This window comes from Paramisgurnus dabryanus, chromosome 19, assembly GCF_030506205.2.
Source record: "Paramisgurnus dabryanus chromosome 19, PD_genome_1.1, whole genome shotgun sequence".
NCBI classification, from domain to species: Eukaryota; Metazoa; Chordata; class Actinopteri; order Cypriniformes; family Cobitidae; genus Paramisgurnus; species Paramisgurnus dabryanus.
This window is the reverse complement of record NC_133355.1, coordinates 539,677-563,976: the sequence shown is the minus strand read 5'-3', so window position 1 is coordinate 563,976 and position 24,300 is coordinate 539,677. Positions and strand designations below refer to the sequence as shown.

The following is a 24,300-nucleotide window of genomic DNA, read 5'->3' as shown; positions in this document are numbered from 1 at the left end:
TCCACAAGAAATCTCGCGAGACACATGTAATCTTGCGAAACACATTTAATCTCGTCACACCCCTAGCGATTAGCAATTAGCAACATGACCCAACTTCAAACGATCCAATCAATTCTCGATGGACAAATTCAAGCCCGCCCTACCTTTTTTTATTTCAGAAACTGTTCCATTCGGATATACGTAACCAAGGGGCGTTCACACCAGATGCGGAAGAGGCGGCAAAAATGCGCTATTCGCATTTTGAGTTTACTCGCTTCATTCGCGCGTGAAATTCTAGTCATTTAAGACATTCACGTGTAAATTCGCCTCATGCAAAGGGCTTATATAGAACAAAGTGAGTAAAACTTACCAGATTGTTCGACCTTCTCACTCACTTTCTTCTAAACAAGATCCTTTTAATTCCTGTAAAAGTATGAAGATGTCTTGTACAGCCAGTGGGGCAGGGTTTCATATTTTATTGAAGCTTCTCCGGGCGCCGCCATTGATTAGCGAACCCCCGCCTGCTGTTAGCATTCCATTGACTCCCATTCATTTTGGTGTTACTTTGACAGCGAATAACTTTACATCTGAGGCGTTTAAAGTCGCCATTTGTCCACTAATTATTACTTAAGAAACAAGAAAATGTATAAAAGGCTTTATTGCCTTGTATCTTACGTTATGGCCCAGTAAAAGGAGTTTTTGTAAAAATATGCTAACGATTGAATCCAATGGGGTTGCTGTGTCTATTTCTTTTACTGTCTATGCATATAGCGAAGATGATTGTCCTCCATTGCTGTTTTGTTTTTCTGCCTCCGCTCGCTTCCTGTAATCACGTCACTGCTAGAGCAAGCTCCTGATTGGTTAACGTGCCGCAAAATTCCGCTTTTTTTCAACTTTTGTTCAGATTTTTGAACTCAATTCGATGCGTCTATTTCATTGTCTTTGCATTGAACAAGTAAATCATTTGCGCTTGCCACTCTTTACCACGTCTGGTGTGACCGCACTATGAGAGTCGGATCATCCTGATTGGCTGCTCGGCTTAGCTAACCATTGCACTAGAAGAAAAAACGAAGCGACGAGTCGAGGCAACTTTGGACCCAGATGCAGCCAACCCATAGCCAATGTGAGTCGACCCCACAGCATGCTTTCGTTGGCGCTACTTTATTGTCGTTGGTTTGGTGTGTCCTTACCCTTAACTGTGGTATAATCCCTTTACATCCTGGCCTCCAGTATTTTACTGTTAAATACTGTACTAATGGACACTCAATTTAGAAACTCAATGAGTCGCAAATAAATATTTTTTATCGCATTGCATGCTAATATTTTCAACTCATAAGACAACCCTATTTTGTTGATTTTGTCTTGCAAATACGGTCCAAGCCCACTGGAATCTCACTAACCCAACCACAATGATCTTACTTCCTTCCTGAGACCACAGGAGCACCTTAAGAGAAGATGTCAAAAATAAACAACGACCGCAGACCGCTGCTGTAAACGTCCAGAACACAATCCAGAGAACAGTACTGAAATTAAGTAGCAAAAACAATCTCAGACATTTCTATACACTTTTATATAGACTTTCTGTTTAGATGATTCATCTAATATTCCAATTCATTTTTTTCTGTAAAACATAGCGAAAATAAAACTGTTATGCCTTAATAAATGCCAAACGCTAAAACTCAAACTGCTGGTATGTAAAACTTTGTAATTACAGAGAACAAAATCCTGCATAAATTTGCATATTTAATGACTCATTCTCAAACTAGACAAACAATAAAATGCATTATGTAGATATTATTCATAGTTTGACCTCATTTTTAGATCATGCAGATACAGTATATTACACATTGTACATTAAACTCTTTAGTGCATTGAGGAGATCCTGTTTTTTCATGTTTCAACTTCCAACACCAAAAGAATTCCCACACCCCACTTACGTAAGATCGAGACACATTTCCTCTGTTTTCCTGCTGCCAAAACATAGTCATTGTGCAACCATGTGCACAGCGAAGACGTGATTGAACCAGACAACTTCTCGCTTTGTTTACATGACAGCCACTGGACCGATTCAGGGTGCAGACAAAAACTGATTTCTGCAGACATCACACCTCATTAACAAAGTGTGAGCAGAACTACATTAAGATGAAATCACAACGATTTAAGGTTCACACTGTCAGTTTAAAAAGAAATGATTTAGGGCGCATTTACACAGCACGGATATGACCCATGTGTAGCAGGAAAAGTGCAGATTTCGATACAACATGATCTCAAATTCAGCTTTTGAGCACGAATGTCTATTTCGTGTCATTCAGCACGAATTTATAAAAATTGTTTATCGTGGCCTTGGCACGACTTTTTTTGTGTCATTTTATTTTCTCATTTTTCCCCCCTATTTTTAAATGATTGTCGCTTGGGGTTGGGGTTAGATTTGGGGTTTGGGTTAGGATGTACTTTTATGTATTTGTTTCTACATGTTTTTCTTCTGCTTTTCAAACTATTCTCGTCTGGAGTTGGGGTTTGGGTTAGGATGTCTAAAAATGTAACAGAAAGTGATTCTAACCCCAAGCGACAATGGTAAGAAAATAGGAAAAAACAATGAGAAAACTATACATAAAATGACACGAAAAAAAAAGTTGTGCCACTGACATGAAAAACCATTTATAGAAATTTGTGCAACTGACACGAAAAGCTAAATTTCGTGCCATGGACACAAATAAATTAATCAAAATTTTTGTGACTATAACACTGCTTTCCATGTTACAACAATTAAACAAATACAAACTAACTTATATTAAAGGACAAAATTAAACTTTTATTAACCAGCGTTCTTTTGCGCTTTTGCTTCAGTTATTGTCCTGTCGTGGTTGCCAGATTCGCATAAAAAACAAGCCCAAAAGCCATTCAAAAATAACAACAACTAATGAACCTTAAACCTTAAGCCTTAAAAATATTCTCAGATCTCATTCATATTTAAAAATCAGATATGAATCAGACATACATGCAATGTAAGGGGAAAGATCGAATATTCCCATGTCAAGACGCATTGTACGTCATTTAAAAGCAATGTTGGCAAATGATGTCAACTTATGTGTAGGGTTGCAACTAATGATTATTTTCATTATCGATTAATCAGACGATTATTATTTGTTATTAAATCGACTAATCCAATTAAAAACAAATACAGTATTTACGATATTTACAGTAATATTTACTATAATAAAATATTTAAATATTTTTTAGATTTATTTTTTAGAATTTTCACTTATTATAGACACTAAATTAGGGTATTCACCTGTAAAATTGTTGATTATTAACAAAGAAATAATCCATATGATATAAAAGTGCTATACATGCGTTGTTACATTAATAAAAAACAGGATTTCCCGCTTACTTTAAAACAGATGCTTAGCTTGTGGTTCATTAATATTTTTAGGAAAACAAAACAACAATTAAACAAATACAAACTAACTTATATTAAAGGACAAAATTTAACTTTTATTAACCAGCGTTCTTTTGCGCTTTTGCTTCAGTCATAGTCCTGTCATGGTTGCCAGATTCGCATAAAAAAAGCCCAAAAGCCATTCAAAAATAACAAAAACTAATGAACCAAATCCTTCCATATCTAACCAGTAGAAAAACATGAACCTGCGGAAAAAGTTAAAAACTCCACTAAAAAGCCGCACACCTGGCAACGCATTTTTAAACAAGCTTTTCGCGCCTGATAAATGTGCAGCTCGCATTGTATGAAGAAAAAGTGCTTGACATTGAGCATGCAGCTTGAACGATATGAAGAAATCCTGCAACACCGCTGACCTGGCAATGCTGCTTTGCTTTGTAACAAGCTAGGGTCAATATTTCTATCCTCAACTGCTTCGCCAAATCTTTAGTGTAATATCGAGTTGCTTTTAAATTATGTAAGTGGGTTGTCCAAAAAATATGATATAGTCATCAAATCGTAATTGTGCATTAAGACATAAAGCCTTAAAGGCCTAACACTTCAGCTGTTACCATCATTTTGAACTTTGGGGAAAAGTGCAGTAGAAAGAACAGCAGATCTGCTGGCTCCCACTTCAAATGACTCCAGCGCTTTTATATTCCTGCCCGAGGTTGTTTAGAGGTTAGTGATATGTCTGATATTATTAGTATCTGAATGAGACCGGCAGGTCATTCTGATATCCAGGTGTCCTTGCAGAGCTTGATGTGGTTATAAACTACAAAAGCTAGTGGTCTTACTTTCTTATTTAGTTCTCTGGTCAACATGAAACACTGGGTTGCTAAAGTCAAATATACTTCTGTAATCTAATGAATTTACAAGTGAAGCAGGATATTTGATAAAGAAGAATGTCTGGCGGATTTGATTTTATTATCCATCCATCAGAAAGTAACAGGATTGTGAAAGTGGACATTATATATGTGAGTTGGAGGGGGCTTGCTAAAAGATAAGAGGTCTCTGTGATGAGACCAATAAAGTAAATAGGGTCCATATTGATTTCATGCCCACTTTAAAGTCTAAATGAAATTGAAAAGAAAAACATTGTTTTGGAATAATGTGGTATTTTTACAAATGATATATCTGTGAGCTTCCTTATCGATAGGAATACGTCAGAAAAGACGTCAAACGCTACTTCCGTTTCATGGTGACCTTAATATGCAACAGTCTTCATGTATTTAGCTCGTCATGTCAAAATATGTGTTCGGCATTTCATGTGAACCGATGTGCATGGTGCGTCATGTCAAAATATGTGCCTGGCGCAGACGCTTCAAAGGGGTTTGCCAGATACTTGCTTAATCTCATGTGTTATCAGAGTTATGTGTTAAGTTAGTGTCTTGCGAGTGTTTTGTGAACGTAAGCATCTCTTTTGATGATGCATTATGCACATATGTTCACATGATGCACCGAACACATATTTTGACATGACAAGCCACACACAAAATGCCAAACACATTTTTTTGAATTTGCACCCCTCGAGAGAGAGAAGTCACCAGACGCCACTGATATGCAGTAATGGTCATATATAACCTCCAGATACAGGTCATATAACAAAGGATTGAATCAGAAATAAAACACATTACCAATGTATGACGTAAATACGTTTGTTATTAACTAATGATATTGTTTCACCTTTAAGCATATATTCTGGATCACAAACCCGGCTCTCTAGCTCTCGTCTTTTCCTCTCATGTTGTTTCTCTTCCACCCACATCAATTTCAGATTTCTGGCCATGCATCTTATTTTCAAATAAAACCTTTTCACTGTTCCTCAACCTCTTTTATAAATCTCTTAAAGATTTCTCTAAAAACAGAAGTCATTCAGTATCATTACTGACTCTACTTGCACATGATAGCTTTCAAAATAGTCACCATTACTTGCAGATGACACCAACGACCTCAATCCTGGCAACATCAAATAGCACTAAAGCGACGACTATGTGAGACATATTTTCCATTGAAAGCAGAAGTAGAAATATTGTTTTTAGGATCTATGTTTAGAAGGGCAAGGCCTGTATTGGTTATGACAAGAGTTTGTAAGATTTATAGATTTGGATATCATTACAATTACCACTGGAATCTCTGTAGGCGTTGATTTAAACTTTGGGTTTTAATGTAGGCAGATAGAAACATGCTTTATAAGTTGGCCTTCTGCATACTGTTGTGCAATATTATTGTTAGGAGGCTTTACAAAAATATGAAAACCGTCGCAAGAATCCTACTCAGTCTGCTGAGCTGGCAACGCTGGCCAGATATTGAAGTTTCCAACCCTTCAAGGATTCTTAGAAGAAAGCAGGAAAAATGTTGTCATCGTCGACTTTGTGTGCGACATCCATTTATAAGATGACTAACACAAAGAAGACCAATAGATTAACAATAGCCCACAGGAAACAAAAATGATTTATACAACAAAAATGTGAGCATGGACCAAAAAACCAGTCATAAGAAGCCCGGTATATATGTAGAAATAGTCAAAAATACAATGCATGGGTCGAAATTGTAGATTTTTTATGCCAAAAATCATTAGGATATAAAGTAAATATCATGTTCCATGAAAATGTTTTGTACATCTCCTACTGTAAATATATAAAAAAGTATTTATCGTTTGTAATATGTGTTGCTGAGGACTTCATTTGGTCAACTTTAAAAGCGATTTTCTCAATATTTAGATTTTTTTGTCACCTCAGACTCCAACATTTCAAATAGTTGTATCTCTGCCAAATATTGTCCTATCCTTACAAACCATACATCAATGGAAATCTGATTGTCACATGTCCACAAATGGTTCCTAAATGACTTAAATTACATGAATTCGTTCAACCAAATTTTGTACATTATTGTATGATTTGCTTTTGCCCCTGTGACGCTGGGTTTAGGAGCAGGGTTAGGAATGGGGTCTCATTATAGTTTTTTCTAATAATTGTATGTTTTGTTTGATTCACTTCATACGATTAAGCCAACTCATAAATATGTACGAATTCCTGTGAGATCAGATAGCTATTTACAGTATATACAGAGTAAATAATATGATACTATAAAACTATATGTACATGTAGTTATTGTAGATCAGAGCTTCCCAAACTAGGGTCCGCAAGCCAAAGTTGGCCCCCAGTGACCTTTAATTTGGCCCGTCATGGCACGTGAGATAAGGAAAAAGGATAAACGCCATTGACACAGGTACACTTTTTCTAAAATGTAACAAAAAGTATTTGTACATTACAAAAATGTAAATTAAAATTAAACGCAAAGAATTAAAGTGAATAATTTCTTTAAATGTACATGCATACTTGAAGGTGTATAGCATGCATCCCGAAACTGATCATGACACTAAAAATACTTTTTTTACCTTTGAAAATAAAACTGCATTAGTTATGCATAAACTGAGTAATGTTTGCTTATTTATTTTTTAAATATTAGAAAATTATAAATCAGGATATCAGGGCAATTTTAATTTTAACACAGCGACATTTACTTTCGGACCACGGCCATCAGTCTGGTTTCATTTTTGGCCCTTGGTAGGAAAATGTTTGGACACCACTGTTGTAGATCTTTTTTAAGTACAAAGTAAAGTTTTTAAATCTTATTGCCCCACATAAAAAGGCAAAAACTGTCTTCCATGGAGAAAATCTGATTCATCAATTTTGAGTCGTTGAAGAGAGATCAGTGTTGTCTGATCTGTGATGGGTAAACACTGTCCCTTTGAACAAGTTCAGTCTTGGAGAATCTTGGTGCAGCGCCCAAAACATTCACTACAAAGCTATCAATGTTGCCGTACAGAGGATGCTCTGGCCTGTCTGTCTGTCTCTCTCTGTATATGAGCCTCGGGCTACAAGACAGCCTCTCTAATTTCACATTGGTGTCAGTGATGAAGAGGTTGTTTAAAGCTCTCATACTTTTGTCTATTACATTTTAGGGTCTCGGAAGTGTAGCCTGTATCTGTTTACATCAGCCTGAGATGGATTGAAATTCATTAGTCTACAAATGCTGACAGACAGGATATCTTGCGAGATGATTGTTGGACGATGTCTGAGCAACATACTGATCTACTGACTACATAGTTTGTCTTCGATCATGCACCAGAATAAGCATTTGACCTTGCCTTTACAGTATATATTTATAAAGGTATAAAATAAAAAATGTAAAGATGTATTAGTCAATTTTTCATTTAGTAGACTATTTTATCTACAATAACTTACAACACAATATACAGAGACAGTTTCTCTGTATCAGGCTAGGTTAGATGGCTTTCTCAAGGACACAGTGATCGTAGAAGTCACGCTTTTTTGGGAAATTAGACATCTTTAACCATAAGACAACATCAGCAATGTAAAATAAGAAGAATATCTAAAATAAATCAAAATCTGATATGTGATATTAATGAAGCACACTTTACAGTTACGCGCATGCCTGTCATGCCAGTGCCAAATGTATTTTTGACATTTGCAAAAACAGCACAGTCACAAGATATCGATGAGTACCAGCCTGATATATCACAGCACTAATTAAAATCCTGTGGGGTTTTGTGATAGATGTTTAACAGGTTATTAGGGCTGCGCATAGACGTGTTTTGCGCATACTGGTGCTGCGCTTAAACCATTAATTACATGTGAACACGCACCAGTGTTGTTTTGCAATACTGATATGACCAAATAAACAAAACTACAAATACAAATATATAGATAACAAATTAGAATTCTTCCCAGTATAAATACTGTCCATAGAAATGCGTAAACCGTTATCCAGGTCATGCGCAACCCGGCCGCTGCTTATTGTTTTCTAATGACAGGTGGCACAAAAACAACCACTATAAACCACTATATTCATTATATGAATACAATACAATCATAAAAAAATACCAAGATAAAGCAAACCTCGAGAATCTTTAAAAAAAGTCCTTGTCGCATTTGAAAATCTGTATAGCCTACAGATGATATATCGCACGCAGTATGCGCCCTTGGACCACCCGTGTGTTCAACCGAGGGGCTTTCCACGCATTCGTGGACGCTTTAATTCATTTAATCTGACATACCTTTTTCTGACAGTGTCAGTTTTTCTTCAAAACTGCTCTCCAGTGTCATGTTCTCCATTTTGTTCATAGTTTGCAGTCAGTCATTCCATCACAGGGTCCGAAAAAAGAGGAACTCCAAGATCACGCACACACACCCGAATGGGGTGGCCCTTTAAATTTCTTCAGCAACAACCAGATGCGTTAAAAATGATTGATTTAATCTGATGTACGAAGAGTTGTCGTCTCTATTTCCAGAAATGGGTGATATCAGTTAATCTGTGAAAAGCTGAATACGGGTAGAGAAGGAAAATTGAGGGGCTCGGGTCTGAGGCCCTGCCCATAGCAGACGAGCCGCTTACGGAATACACAGGCGATGTATGCGGGACGCTCCCTGCCGATCCACCGGACTGTACCATTTCACCCGGCGGGGGTTACCAATACAACGTTTTCACCTTTCGCGTTATTTTCTTAATATCGAAATAACCTGTTTCTTGTTTATGTGATGAAATTGGTTTATAAGTAGCGTGTAAATGTGTTTTAATCATTCAGGCTGGGTAAGAGGAAGTGTTTTGTAAGTTTTGTGCAGCACAGCTCCCCCTGTTTATCCTAAGAGCTGAATCTGCAGCAGAAGGATGGACTTCAGTTATGATGCGAGCTACACGTATTTTAATGTGTCCAAATAGAAAACTACTTCATTTCAAATCATTTAATATTCACCAATACAGTGTCCGTCGCTTTATTTAACGACATGACTGGATGTAAACATATACTTTTAAAAATTAAGGTTTCATAAATGGTCGATCTTTGTCTGGCTGTGTGCTTTCTCCTCAGCATACTAAAAAAGAGACAGCAGCATTGACCCTCACCATCTTAAAACATAAAAATCATTATGGTTGTTTCTGGACTGTGCTGTGTGTAAACAATGTAAACAAGCCAGCATAGTCCGGTCTTAGTTAATACTTTAACTGGAGTGTTTAAGGGTTGAAATCAGGCCATTATAGCAGCACGAAGCAAATGAGCCATCTGGTACTGTAGCACTGTACAGTAACACAGCCAACAACACTGCAGTACATTCAGCAGGGTTTTAAACCCATAATCCATAAATATTTCTTACAGTACAGCTAAAGGAGATAAAAACTAAACCAGGGTCAACAAACTACATGCAATGCAGTCAGGTGGCGAGTTTACTCAGACTGGTGCTTGCAGGTCTTTTGAGAAAAATGTAGATCCAATCAGTCATGAGTTAAACAATTGAGATCTTTACAGCAGAGAGGCCTGAGGGTGCATGTTGGCACAGTTAGTACGCACACTGTATACCTAAAATCACCTCTGTTATGTCTCGCTGCTATAGAGATTAACAGATGTGCATTGTAAAGACTTTAAAGGTGAGCATTAGCCAAGGATAGTTCACTCCAAAATGAAAATTTAATAGCCCATGTTTTACTCACCCCCAATTTATCCTTGATGTATGACTTTTCAGTTTTATAATGGCATTGGATAGTGCCCCATTTTTAAAGTGCCCCATATGTCTTCAGAGGTTAAACAACTGGTTTTTGTAGAGGACACATTTATATTTCCAACTTTATAAACTGTACACATGTTCATGAGATTGTTGAGTTGGGGCACTATCCAGTGCCATTCAATTGCTTGAGCGTGTCTAAAAATGGGCTCATTTTCATTTTGGGGTGAACTTTCCCTTTAAAGCATGGTGCATTTAGTTGTTTTAGTTTTTTTTCACATTTTCAAGGTTGATGGAATCACTGGGGACACAATTATAGCACTTAAACATAAAAAAATCAGATTTTCATGATATGTCCCCTTTAAGTAATATTGTGGCTCTTTTCAGCTTTATAATGGCCATTTTTAAAGCACATCTATCCATCATTAGGTGTCTTCCAAGATGAAGCGAATGTTTTTTGTAAGGAAACATTTATATTTCAAACTATTATATTTCAAATGTTCATAAGATTGATGGGATGGGGCATTATCCAATGCCATTCAATTGCTTGAGGGTCACTAAAATATGGGCTAATTTTCATTCTGGGGTGAACTTTCCATTTAAAGCATGGGGTATGTAGTTGTCTTAGTTACTGGGTTGGTTTTTCACATTTTCAAGGTTGATGGAATCACTGGGGACACAATTATAGCACTTAAACATAAAAAATCAGATTATTATGATATGTCCCCTTTAAGTAAAATTGTGGCTCTTTTCAGCTTTATAGTGGCATTGGATAGTGCCCCATTTTTAAACCCCCATAAAGCGCATCCATCCATCATTAGATGTCTTCCGAGGTGAAGCGATCGGTTTTTGTAAGGAAACATTTGTTTTCAAACTTTATAAACTACGGCTGTATGCAAAATCATGAGATTGATGAGTTGGGGCACTATCCAATACCATTCAATTGCTTGAGGGTGGGTAAAATATGGGCTAATTTTCATTCTGGGGTGAACATTTTTCCTTTAAAGCATGGGGTATTTAGTTGTCTCAGTTTTTTTCTTCACATTTTCTTGATAGACGCACTGGGGACACAATTATAGCACTTAAACATGAAAAAAAAACAGATGTTTGTGATTTGTCCCCTTTAAGTAAAATTGTGGCTCTTTTCAGCTTTATAATGGCATTGGATAGTGCCCCATTTTTAAAGCCCCATAAAGCGCATCCATCCAGATGTCTTCCGAGGTGAAGTGATCATTTTTTGTAAGGAAACATTTATTTTCAAACTTTATAAACTACGACTGTATGCAAAATCATGAGATTGATGAGTTGGGGCACTATCCAATGCCATTCAGTTGCTTGAGGGTGGGTAAAATATGGGCTAATTTTCATTCTGGGGTAAACTTTCCCTTTAAAGCATGGGGTATTTAGTTGTCTCAGTTTTTTTTCTTCACATTTTCTTGATAGACGCACTGGGGACACAATTATAGCACTTAAACATGAAAAAACAGATTTTCATGATATGTCCCCTTTAAGTAATATTATGGTGCTTTTCAACTTTATAAAGGCATTGGAAAGTGCCCCATTTTTAACCATGGAGAACCCATGGGTCAAATTTGGCTAATATTAATTGCTGCTAATCGAAAGGTTCTTGGGTTCTCCAGGGTTAAAGCCCAACAAAGCGCATCCATCCATCATTAGATGTCTTCCGAGGTGAAGCAAATGTTTTTTGTAAGAAAACATTTATATTTCGAATTTTATAAACTACAGCTGTACACATGTTCATGAGATTGATGAGTTGGGGCACTATCCAATGCCATTCAATTGCTTGAGGGTGGGTAAAATATGGGCTGATATTCATTTTAGGGTGAACTATACCTTTAAAGCATGTCGTATTTAGTTGTCTTGAATCTCCATTAAAACACTTTCATTGCATTTCATCGATAAAAGCACTTCCTCTGGGTATCAGCATGAAATTCTTCCCAGATAAATCTGTATCAGTATCAGACAATGGTGAGGTCAGCATTTGAATCCATTCACAGCTGCTGATGGTCAGAACAGCTGAAGGGTTTGAGATCTCACCAACAGGCAACACACATTCTGAATCATCTGTCTCTTATTTCTGCGCTCTATTTTAAATGTTTCATCCACTGCACATAATTTCACTCATCTCACACATTAAAAATCTTAAAGGAGGCCTGAATGAATGAAAACTATATTTTAAGGCTGTAATACATTTACTAAACCTTAGCTGTCATATAATATAGACCTATAACTATCTAAGTGTGGACTCTAAACACTTGGTTCAGTATAAGAAACCACCACAACAATCGGCTTAGTAATTTGCTTACGACACAGCAACTACCAGCAATACCCTAATAACTAAACCCATGGCATTATGGAGGAGACCTTTGCACGAGCAAGCATCTAAATACCAAATCTGCTATGTTGTTACATTATAAACTTTGAAAACACCTTTGTTTGACTTTAACTTTAGCAGGCATTAAATTATCATCATAAATTTGATTATATGAACTTAAGCAGAGTTAATTTACTGAAGTCATTGAGGACATTTAAACATCAATGAAAAACTCCCACATTGTTCAGATGATCTAAACATCTCCACACCCTCCATTAGTCCTACAACAGCTGCTCTTACCCTAAAAGACGTCACTGACCCAGGATCAGCTGAAACACATCACTCAATTCAACATTTTAACTGTAATGTAAGTTCAGCAGGTCTAAGATTAGATATCGATGAATCTCAGCAGTGTATGCGTTGGCCTTCAGCTGTTCGGACCATAAAAAAAGCTTGTCAGACTTTCATTTGTTCATGACAGAATTTGGAAGCTGATTAAAAGCAACTGGACGTGTTTAGATTTTAGTTAAGCCACTTGTTCAAATGCTGAGTGGTAGAGCATTGAGTTAGCAGAACCCAGGAAACATAAACTGATAAAAAAAACTGTGCATCTTGTAATGCTTTGGTGAATAAGAGATATATTACATATTTGTGCAATCATGAGTGAATTTTAATGCAACAAAAAGCATGAGATATTGTTATACAGCTCCTTTTTATAGGTGATTAATAAAACATTCATTTTTATTACAGTAATTACACAAAATATATGTTTGACTTATATAATCTCCATTCATAGGGCTTTGTAAAAAATCTAAACATGCACATTTTTTATTTTTACTAGTATCTCTCTTTTGACATGACTTTATGCCGGTATCCAGTTTTTTGCAGGATTGTACAAAAACGATGTCTTTGAAAGGACCTTGGGTTCATAGTAACCTGAGAGGAAGAAATGTGTTAAACTCCTTATTAACCACATTAAAGGTCTACAAACACATAAAAATGTTATGCAGGTGTTTTTTAGAGATGAAGTAAATGTTACCTGGCCCAGGTAGTTCCTCTTCTGTACTCTCTTGTAAACATCTGTGTGTCCCAGACAGAAAGACGGCGCTGGACACCGGATATTTAACTGGACCGTGGTACTTGACTACATCATAATGTCCTGGGCCGGGAAGGGGTGGATCTTTAGCAGGAATCAGAGGAGGTGCTGACAATCCCAAATAACATCTCCTTCTGCACGGATAATTATAATGATTATAATAAATATACCAAGATGTGAAAATAAATGTAAAGATTTGACAGATGACAATTTAAGCTGAAACCAGACTATAGGGATCTTTAGGTTCGTATACCCCTTTCAACATTACGTCACAGGTTTATTCATTCTTGAAAACATTGCTTTATAGATGGGTTTCAGAATAACTAATATGTTTTGTGCTTTAAACATTTAGCAAATAAAAGCCTTTATCTTTAATCTTGAATGAAGACATACGGTAGAACGGTTCTCTTCACAGGTTCAGGAGTTTGATAGGGCCTGTAGGTCCCGGGACCTGGGTTGTCATTCCTCGTTGGTGGTTGGACCCGAGCGGTGGTGGATTTAAAACAGGAGAAAGGAACTTTAGGAGACGTCTGGACCAAAACATCATTCACGTTATAGTGGCCTTAAGAACAAAGATACATGGAAGAAGTCATATAGACAAATCTATTAAACCAAATATGAATAAATAAAAATACATCTATAATTAATGACATAATAACATGTGACCCTGGACCACAAAGCCAGTAATAAGTCGCACGGGTATATTTGCCGCAAAAGCCCAAAATGCATTGTATGGGTCATAAATACTATTCTTATGCCAAAAATCATTAGGATATTAAGTAAAGATTATGTTCTGTGAAGATATTTTGAAAATTTCCTACGGTCAAAAATGTTTTTATCATTAGTAATATGTGTTGCTAAGAACTTCATTTGGACAACTTTAAAGACAATTTTCTAAATATTTAGATATTTGTTGTCCTATCCTAACAAACCTTACATCAATTGAAAGCTTATGTATTCTGTTTCCAAATGATGTTGGGTTTTATATGATGACTGAGCCTATTTGATTGATTATAGCATAAGAATGGCATAATAACAGTAATGTATGTCTCATGCCTCTGCAAAGTCAACCTGTAATGCTTTCTGTTCAGCATCTATAATTATGTACAACTGTAAACAAATATTCACACGTAATGCTTAATGATACACAACAATGTTTGTTTGTTTGCAAATATATGTGTGTTTAAAAGGGATATTTACTGAGGTGTTGACAATATTCTTAGAAAGAATGAATAGCATCTTGAGCTTTGTATTATTTGGATTAAAATTACTCACAGGGCGAAGGTCCTTTACAGTTGTTAGGCAAGCTGGGGCTTCGTTTCGTTTTAGAGAGAAATGCACACCGTGCCGAAACTGTTGTATCTCTGTCCACGCTGGTATAAGACACCTGACAACGTAAAACACGAAACCATTCATAAAACAATGAATAAACAAAAAATGTATTTATTTATAAATAAACAAGCAAAACAAATAAGCAAATAACATAGTTTGTAATTGACCCTATATGTACAAAAACAGTATATATATATATACAGTAGAAAATGTACAAAAAATATTCATGGACATGATTTTTACTTAAAGGCGGGGTGCATGATCTCTGAAAGCCAATGTTGACATTTGAAATCACCTAAACAAACATGCCCCTACCCCAATAGAATCTGGACCTTCTTTTGATAGACCCGTCACCCGCCCCACTTATACACAACCCAGGCAACGATGTTGTTTAGTAGACACGCCCCTTACTGCTGATTGGCTACAAGTGTGTTTTGGTACTCGGCCCGACTCCTTTTTCCAAAGTGTTTTAAAAAATCATGCACCCCGCCTTTAATATCCTAATGAGTTTTGGCATAAAATAAAAATCTATAATTATGAGCATTATAATGTATTGTTGACTTTTGGTAAAAATATAGCTAGGCGTGTGCCTTATAGGTCCAGGGTCAAATCTATTTTGTTAACATCTCTATAGTATTATTAGAAGTTTATATATAAAAACACAAAGTGATCTACAGTGATGTCAACAGCGTCACACATACGTGATATTGATTTGGTGCAGGATTTTGTATTTTTGGTGTCTCTCTCTTCACTGCGATTGGCAGGCGAAACGTTCTGGATTCTCCTCTGTTAAAGTCGTATTGGTGGAGGAAAGACGTCTGCAGGTTATAAGCATCTGGCCCTGGGTTTTCTCTCTTTAAGCTACGGGGAACTCGAGCAGCCTTAACCAAACACAAAAACATGGCAAAACACAGTTTTCAGATCTTAAGCTGCAATTGTAAAACTTTTATGCAAACCTGAATTCTCTTAATCATGATTTTACCTTTGAAGCAAAGCTGCCTGTTCCTCTTTTTGAGAATGAAGGACTGCAGGTCTCTGTGGTTATGTGTGAGTAATATGAGCCGGGTCCTGGGTTCTCGATCTGATAAGAGAGAAATGAGATTATCTATATGGAAGAAGATACACTCAGCATATAAGCATTAAATGTAGTTTGTTTGGCAGGATTTGATTACAAACTGACCGTGTGCTCTTGAAACCTCTTTGACTGTGAAGAAAATCCTTTCTTTTTTTCATTATTGATGATGACTGTTTGATACTTTGTAGGAATGGAGGAGGCACATCCTTCACCTTTACATGACAACAACATGAGTCTGAACAGACATGGAATTATGAAAGCCGAACAAACCTAAGGGCTTTAGGATATTAAAGCAAAATCACTTACTTATTTCTCGTCCTTTGAGTAGTTTACCCATTCTTTTCCTAAAAAACATGCAATTTACTATGAGAGAAAGAAAGAAAGAAAGAAAGAAAGAAAGAAAGAAAGAAAGAAAGAAAGAAAGAAAGAAAGAAAGAAAGAAAGAAAGAAAGAAAGAAAGAAAGAAAGAAAGAAAGAAAGAAAGAAATACCTGTGCAGTAGTTTTCATGCTGTTGCAGGTGAACGCAGTTTGTCTCGCGCTGACTCTGTGTTGTCATGGCAACTTGTAAACGCAATGCTATTGTAATCGTGGGTTCAGAGGAATTCGTTTACATAAACCAATAAATTACATTAACGAATCAAATAATACACTAAAATATTACAAAAAAAGATCAAATAAATAACTATAAATTAGCGCAGTCATGTTTTAAATAAATTTGTCTCGTAAGTAAATTGAAGTCGTAAATATTAAATAATTTTAACTTAATGGTTGTTTTTCTCTTTCGTTTTCATGCCATTTCAAAGTTTTATTTCTACTAAACGTTAATTTTTACTATCATATGCTTATCAAATATTTACATTTTAAAACAGTGTTTTGTCGCCGCCCAGTGGCCACTGGCTGTAAGTGCATAAACGCAAAAAAATGCCCCACAATCCACCTTTATTAAATGAACCAAAACACCACGTTTAACATAGGGAATATTAAACAAAAACCAAACGTGCAGAACTAAGTTATGTATTCATAAAAAGAGACAGAATTTAATTCACAGAATGTTCTAAATGTTACCTATTGTACCAATAAAGCTTGGCTTTGACAAAACGCGCGAGAAATCACGAGAATGCGCGGGATCTCGAGCGCCATGTTATTTTGGAAGGACAGAAATATAACATTGGGTAGAACGGACCTGAGCGCATGAGTAAAGAATGGCATGATTTACCCAGTTAGCTAAACGCAAATAAAACAGGGCAAGTTCGTGTAAGTTTGGTGTGTAACGTTAGTCATGCATAATAACAATGACACGACAAAACATTTTAATTTCGGCATACGTTCTTTATACATTTAAGGAAATCCTAATGGTTTGACGCTAGTTAGCGGTAGATTGATGCTCTGACACGGCACGAGCGCCCCCTGCCGTATCGGAGGCCGCGTTCGGTACTGCAGTCTAATGTTCCGCTTCGGTCCTTCTCGGTCATTGAGCGTTTCAGTTCAATCATGGCGATGCACGCTAAAGCGACTCCGCCGCAGATTCCAGACACCCGCCGTGAGCTCTCCGAGCTGGTCAAGAGAAAACAAGAGCTTGCGGTAAATATACGGGTTTTTAGTTATCCACAAACTCTAAAAATGTAGGCGCTACGTGGTGCTAAACGTTGCTTAAATCGACTCAAGTTGCCGCATCTGCGTTAGCATGCTAACACGAAACTAAACAAACCCGCTAACTGTTACACAAACATAATAAATATATAAACAAATGTATTTGGGTTTTTTTTTGTTTAGAGGCTAAACGTGTTGGTTTAGGCTAGTTGTAATTAAGTTTCCAAAATACTTATTAAATATATGGTTTATATATCTGTTTGTGCTAACTACGCTAGTGGCTTTTGTTATGGCGCGCGCCGCTCATATTATAAACAGACACAGCAACACAAACCAGTCACTGGTGCATGCAAAATAAATACATAAGTCATGTATGATTTAAAGCTTGCATGGACAATATACAGTAACCCTTTTACAAATATAACAAAAACATGCAGGTAGCAAAACAAACAATCAAACTGTGTTTTAATAATGCACTATATCTGCTTTGTTTTATTGCACTTTACATGAAACCTTACAGACTTTTCTTTGGGTGTTAACAGGAGACCCTGGTGAATTTGGAAAGACAGATCTATGCTTTTGAAGGAAGTTACCTGGAGGACACTCAGATGTATGGAAACATCATCAGAGGATGGGACAGATATTTGACCAATCAGAAGTGAGTGTGAACTTATGTGCTTTAATGATGTGAACATGTCAAAGATGTGCAGGTGACCAACGGCCTTCTTCTGATTTAGGAATTCCAACAGCAAGACCGATCGGAGGAACAGGAAGTTTAAGGAAGCGGAACGTCTCTTCAGCAAATCCTCCGTAACATCAGTGGCGGTCTGTATTTTATTCTCCATGACAGTAATGGTATATATTTGAATTCGTATGTAGTTCTGAATGACATTGTTTTTTTATGCATTGTCAAACAGGCCGTTTGTGCTCTTGGAGGAATTCCTGATCATATGAACGAAAAGCGTAAGTTGTTTTTTACATTGGTGTTTTCCCCAAAATATCATTCAGTTAGGCAGCTTTTAGGTTTGTAAATTGTATAGATTAAGTTTATGTCGTCACTGTTTAGTGGTGATTTATAATGAGGTTTCATTGTTCCAGGTGAACCAGGCAGTGGAACAGAGAGCGACACATCCCCTGATCTCCAGAACCAGGAAAATGAGCCCAGCCAGGAGGACACAGAGGAAGCGGATGGAGCCCTGCAAGACCTGAAACCCCAGAAAGCTGCTTCTTCTTCTTCTGGAAGCCACCACAGCAGCCACAAGAAACGCAAGAATAAGAACCGACACAGGTACCTGATCTCCAGCACACCCCAGGGGTCCATTCTTCTTCTTCTTTCCTTTTTAATGGCGGATGGCAAACAACTTTTGGAAGCATTATCGCCTCCTACCGAAAAAGTGTGTGGGTCTGGATATGTTCAAATCCTAACACCCAGGGGTCCAGACAAATCCTAGGGCTTTTAATTTACAACCTTCTCCTTTCTGAATCATTTTATTAACCTCTAATTCTGAATGTTGAGTTTGATTCAATCGTTAAATGTTTGATTCGTCGTTTCATTCTTTTATGTTCAAAGTACTAATACAAAACTTTGCACTGCCACATGTTTGTCGTTGTTTGTCTTCTAAGGTTAAAGGGATAGTTAGGACAAAAATGATAATTACCTATGACCCTCAAGCCATCCGAGATGCATATGTCTATTATTTTTCAGACAATCACTTTTTATTTTTTAGAAAATGCCCTAGCTCTTCCAATTTTTATAACATGGTTTCCCATAGAAAATGTGTTAGTTAATTTATTAGTTAATAATTATTATATTATTGTTCGTTAATTATCTTAAAGGAGTGTAACTACTGTAGCATGTAAATAATGCGTCCGCGCTATTCTCCGAGATGCACTTGATGGGCTTTTGTGCAGCTAATGTTTTATTTTTTTTGGACGACTTTGTTAAGGCGGTAGGGTTTCCCAGCTTAGGCGGGCCACCCGAACTGCAAAGTGCTGCGGGAAACCCTGTATAATGTATGAATATCGGGTCCACCTCCTTCAAGCCCAAAGATTGTGCATCCATCCTTCACAAAAGAAATCCAAACAGCTCCAGGGGAATAAATAAAGGCCTTCTGAGGGTAATGCATGCATTTTTGTCGTAAAAAATTCCATATTTAAAACTTTACAAACATGAAACATTTGAATGCAGAGGCGTCTCAGATGGCAGCGTTACCAGAAGTTAGTTATTTTTTGTGTAAAATTTTAAATATGGATATGTTTACGACAAACCGCATAGATGCCCATCAGAAGGTTTATAAAAATTGGAATAGCTAGGACATTTTTTTTTTTTTAATAATCTCGGATGGCTTGAGGGTGAGTAAATCATGGGTTTATTATCATTTTTGGCCAAACTATGCCTTTAAGGTTCTTGGGCAGTCGTGATCAGTCGCACTAAGCCATCAAAGACTAGGGCTACAAGATATTAAAGGGAAAATGCAATATGGGATAAGTTGTTAAATAATGTGATATGAAATATAAAAATGCTTTAAGTTTGTAAAATCAATTTAAATATATTTCAAAAATTGAAAATTATTTAAACAACATACATGTTTCACGTTCATTTTTTGAAAAGAAAGCCTCACTCTGTCCCTCCAGTCCTGAAAACATATTTTTGATAATTTCCATATATCTTGCGGCCCTATGAAAGACTGATTTTTTTTTGCTGTACGACAACAGAAATCTTGTATGATTTCAATAATGCATAGTCTAGAATGACAAAATCAAGGCCAAGATCTTGCAATGTGCACACGGCTTTAGTGTCCCGGCTCACCTACGATTGATCATCAAAAGCATTTTTCTGGCCTTATCTGGAGGCAGTATTGTCGTCCTATACAAAATGAGAACTAGCTCGGGTCATTTTTGCTATAGTTAGGGTACTTTAGTGAATAGTAATTTAGGACTAAGCTTGTGACCGGTTCACAGTGTAAACCACCCTAACTATTCCTCTGTGGGATTGATGTGTAGTGTACTAACCTGTGATGCTCTCTTCCTCTTTAACGCTGCCCCCTTCAGCCCCTCTGGCATGTTTGATTATGACTTTGAGTAAGTCTGAATTTTTCTTTCTGTCTCTCTCCTTTTCTTTCTGTCTCTCTTCATTATCGCGTTTCATGTCTGTTACTGTAGGGCTGCTCGTGCCGAGCGGATGTATGCCGTGATGCTTCTTGATCTTTTGGAGACGTGTCTTCTGTTTTGTTTTCGTTTGGCTTTTGTTTTAGGTTGCATGCTATGGTGTTAATAGATGGGTTGGTGGGCAGTTGGGGTCAGTGCATGCGGAGATTGCTACAGGTTTATGGGGTTAATCTGTTGATTGTGAAGCAGATTTTAATTGATTTATTTCCATTACAGATTTGACATGAAGATGAACAAGAAGCCAAGAGCGGTAAGTTTAGATGAACTTGCATCCTGACCAACCTAAATATATTGGTTGAAATGCGTTAATGCATCACATTATTGTCGCATGTCACATGGTGAGGATTTTATTTTAGGCAATACGCTTACAGATGACATAACGCATGTACCTGTAATTATGGGTACTTTGTTTTGTGTATAGACTTTGATTTGTACATGGTGCATAATTGTGTGTACGTGTGTAAACCCCAAGAATTTTAAATTTTTAATAAAAGTCACATTCGGCAATACAGCCTACTTTATTTTTTGTTTTAGCAAGGCTTCCCTTATTCCTTATGTTTACATTCCTTCACTGCAATGCAATTTGAGCTCCTCCCCTGATATATATCACTGATATGTAGATATGTAGATATGTAGATTTACCTCTATTAGGCTGTATTTATGTTGGACTTTGCTTTTTAATAACTACATAATGCCTTCATAATGTATTTATTGCAACAGAATTTATGTGGCGTTAGTACATGATGCCTGAAAGATTTTTTTGTTTTTAATTCTGGCACATTGTTTTTATACTGCGAAAGTTCATATGTTTTTTAGAAATGAATTGATTCAATAAAAGTTTGAAATAATAATGTTAGAACTTGCACTTATAAATTCTTGGCAAATTTTCTTAAAAAAAAATTCAGATAATTTACTCACCACCACCATGTCATCCAAAATATTGATGTCTGTCTTTGTTTAGTCGAGAAGATATTATTTTTTCAGGATTTTTCTCATTTTAATGGACTCTAATGGACCCCAATACTTAATGCAGTTTAAAATCGCAGTTTCAGTGGAGTTTCAAAGGACTCTAAATGATCTCAAACAAGGCATAAGGGTCTTATCTAACGAAACGATTGTCATTTTTGGCAAGAAAAATAAAAAATATGCACTTTTAAACCACAACTTCTCGTCTATCTCCGGTCCTGTGACGCGCCAGTGTGACCTTACGCAATACGTCATTACGTCAAGAGGTCACAGATGACGTATGCAAAACTACGCTCCAGTGTTTACAAGTGTGGAGAAAGAGGACCGTTCCGACGTTGTTGTATGTCGAGTGATACTAATTAATGTCTTGGTCCACAAATGTGCGTTTCATATATGTAACACGTGACCTTTCAATGTCATTACGCAATTACGTGAGGTCGCGCTTGCCTAGTCACAGGACCGGAGATAGACGAGAAGTTTTTTTGCCCAAAATGACAATCGTTTCGCTAGATAAATCCCTTATGCCTTGTTTGAGATCGTTTAGAGTCCTTTGAAACTGCAATTTTAAACTGCATTAAAACTGTTAAGTGTTGGGGTCCATTTAAGTCCATTAAAATGAGAAAAATCCTGGAATGTTTTCCTCAAAAAACATTCTTTATTCAGTCGAGAAATAAAAAGACACCAACATTTTGGTTGACATGGTGGTGAGTAAATTATCTGGATTTTTTTTTTAAGAAAATGGACTAATCCTTTAAAGTTTAAACAAAGTATTATTTAGCCAGTGAAAATAATCTATAGATTAAACGACAACAATGAATTGTTAGCCGCCGCCTTAGTTGTGATTGATGATACCGAATCTATAATGGGGGCCAATGGCTTAATTCTTGAGAGTTTTATGTGAAATATTCACATTTTAAACCTGATCTTTTGCCCATAAGTCAAAGATTTATGTTGTGTAATTGTTTTATTTATTTTGTAGGATTACTCGAATTGACTCAACGGGGCAGGCCAGTGTGCAGACCTGCACAAAACTAAACCTCAAAGTTCTTCATCTTCAGATTCGCTTCAGTCCAGAACTTCTAGATCTTTCCTACACTGACCGTTGTGTGAATCTCCCATGTGATTTTCATTTTGTGATCCACCTGTTCATGCATGATGTGTGTTGGCAGACGTGAGTTTTAAGCTCTGCTGTGTTTCATAATGCTGGACGTGATTTATGATGTCACATGGATGATGCATCAGTCCAAACCTTTTCATTTTTCTTGAATATCAGTCAGTTTTGTTTTTTCTTTGTATAGCTAATGTAAAAAAGTCAGTCATTGTCATTTTTTTCTGTTGTTTTTTACCATCTTGTTTTGAATAAAAGTGAAATAACAAAATTGTTTGTTTGAAATGTTTCCATTATTTGTACAGTAATTTTATGTTTTTACAAAAGATCAGCATTAGTTGTTTAATAAACAGAGATGCATGTTCATGTCAGGCATGTATTAGCCACTGTTTGCTTTTAGTTTTGAGACCTTTTACCCAGAGCCCAAAATTATCTGAGCGGTTCACATGGGCAGATTCCCACAGCCCGACTGCACAGGAATATAAACTCTTGAGAAATTCCTGGGATTTAGCTTTAATTATAATATCATGTGAAGACAAAACAAGACAAATGTGTGTAGATCTGTAGGTGCGTAATGTGAGATGATTTTAATAATGTTCAGTAGGTGGTGCAATATTGTTTACAAATACAGAATCTTGACAATGCAACTTTATGAAATGATAGCTAATTTTGATGTTTTAAGAAAGAAAAGTTAAATGACCTACATATAGTTTAACATTATCCCTGCTGTTTTTTAGTTTGTAAACAGTTTATTTCTAATGGGTTTAACAGAGACTCAAGGAGAAATGTTCTGTCCGCTGAGGATTACAACACAAAACCATGGTTTCTTTGATAGGAGCGAGTGTTTCTCCTGGGAAAATGAAAGCACAATTTTGATATTTTTACGAAGAGGGTCAATTGCATCTCTAAGGGAAAAGTCATGAGAATCTTGTAAACCAATAGTAATTTGTTTATTATAAGGGGATTTGTAAAGAAAGAATCAGGGATTATATCAGCATAGTCATGTTTGTTCTCACTAGGCTTTAATAATAATGTATTATGTTATAATAATGGCCCAAAATGTTTCTGAATACTATAAGAATGTCATTAGAACATGAAACCAAGTGCCATTTACTAGAAAAATGGTCGCAAGCTGTCACTGGGGCAGTAGCCTTTTAATAGGTCCAAATATTTACCATTTAGAAGCATATATGTATTTATTCGAGACCAGTATGTACCCCTGAGGTACTTGTATAAAATTTTTCGGTGCAAAGGTAACCATTAGCAGAGAAAGTATTTCAAAACTGATTTTTAAACATTACTTGAACATCTTCATGTTTAATATGATGATTTATTCTGCAGGACACCACTATATATCTGACAAGGATGCAGACATTCACTAAAAATCATCTTGACACCAGATGGTTAAACGTCCGAATGTATGAAAGGCTTATAAAGCTGAGGTTATAAATATTTTGCATCATTTATAAAGGACACTTTGATATTTTACTCTTAGAAGGCCAAATATTAAACATAAGACAACATGATACAGGTTTTGCTTTTATGTAAACGCTCAAATATTTCACATGGATGATGCTGCACTATCATTCCAATGTTTCTGGAAAAATCTTAATATCTGATAGGTATCACAGATCTCCTTTATTTTCTGCACTCTATGTTTTAATTAGAAATTGGCTGAATATTTATGACATCG

General features: G+C 36.4%; 3 protein-coding genes across 8 annotated transcripts in view; 1 reads left to right on the top strand and 2 right to left on the bottom strand.

Moving 5' to 3' along the window:
• Window positions 1-8,849, bottom strand: part of map7d1b (MAP7 domain containing 1b) — a 44,333-nt gene extending 35,484 nt beyond the window's left edge. For all 5 annotated transcript variants that reach the window (XM_065284842.2, XM_065284833.2, XM_065284849.2 and 2 more), the window contains exon 1: window positions 8,499-8,849. In XM_065284842.2, coding sequence (XP_065140914.1) covers window positions 8,499-8,565 — 67 coding nt within the window. In that variant the 5' untranslated portion in view covers window positions 8,566-8,849. The remainder of the gene's footprint in view (window positions 1-8,498) is intronic.
• A 4,211-nt stretch (window positions 8,850-13,060) lies between these two features.
• stpg1 (sperm-tail PG-rich repeat containing 1) lies at window positions 13,061-17,155 on the bottom strand. The gene is made up of 9 exons (XM_065285137.2): window positions 16,265-17,155; window positions 16,081-16,118; window positions 15,880-15,986; window positions 15,682-15,780; window positions 15,401-15,580; window positions 14,643-14,754; window positions 13,761-13,929; window positions 13,311-13,501; window positions 13,061-13,207 (listed from the first exon to the last, which is right to left on the bottom strand). Exons 2-9 carry the CDS (start codon window positions 16,109-16,111, stop codon window positions 13,134-13,136), a joined length of 963 nt encoding a protein of 320 aa, XP_065141209.1. The 5' UTR covers window positions 16,112-16,118; window positions 16,265-17,155; the 3' UTR covers window positions 13,061-13,133.
• A 60-nt stretch (window positions 17,156-17,215) lies between these two features.
• meaf6 (MYST/Esa1-associated factor 6) lies at window positions 17,216-22,878 on the top strand. 2 transcript variants are annotated; one of them, XM_065285265.1, is made up of 8 exons: window positions 17,216-17,356; window positions 17,908-18,023; window positions 18,103-18,190; window positions 18,283-18,328; window positions 18,464-18,653; window positions 20,417-20,446; window positions 20,750-20,783; window positions 22,479-22,878. In XM_065285265.1, the coding sequence occupies exons 1-8, from the start codon at window positions 17,267-17,269 to the stop codon at window positions 22,491-22,493; spliced, it is 609 nt and encodes a 202-aa protein (XP_065141337.1). In that variant the 5' UTR covers window positions 17,216-17,266; the 3' UTR covers window positions 22,494-22,878. The 2 variants fall into 2 exon arrangements, with proteins under 2 accessions (XP_065141337.1, XP_065141346.1); XM_065285274.1 differs by lacking the exon at window positions 20,417-20,446.
• Window positions 22,879-24,300: the final 1,422 nt, after the last annotated feature.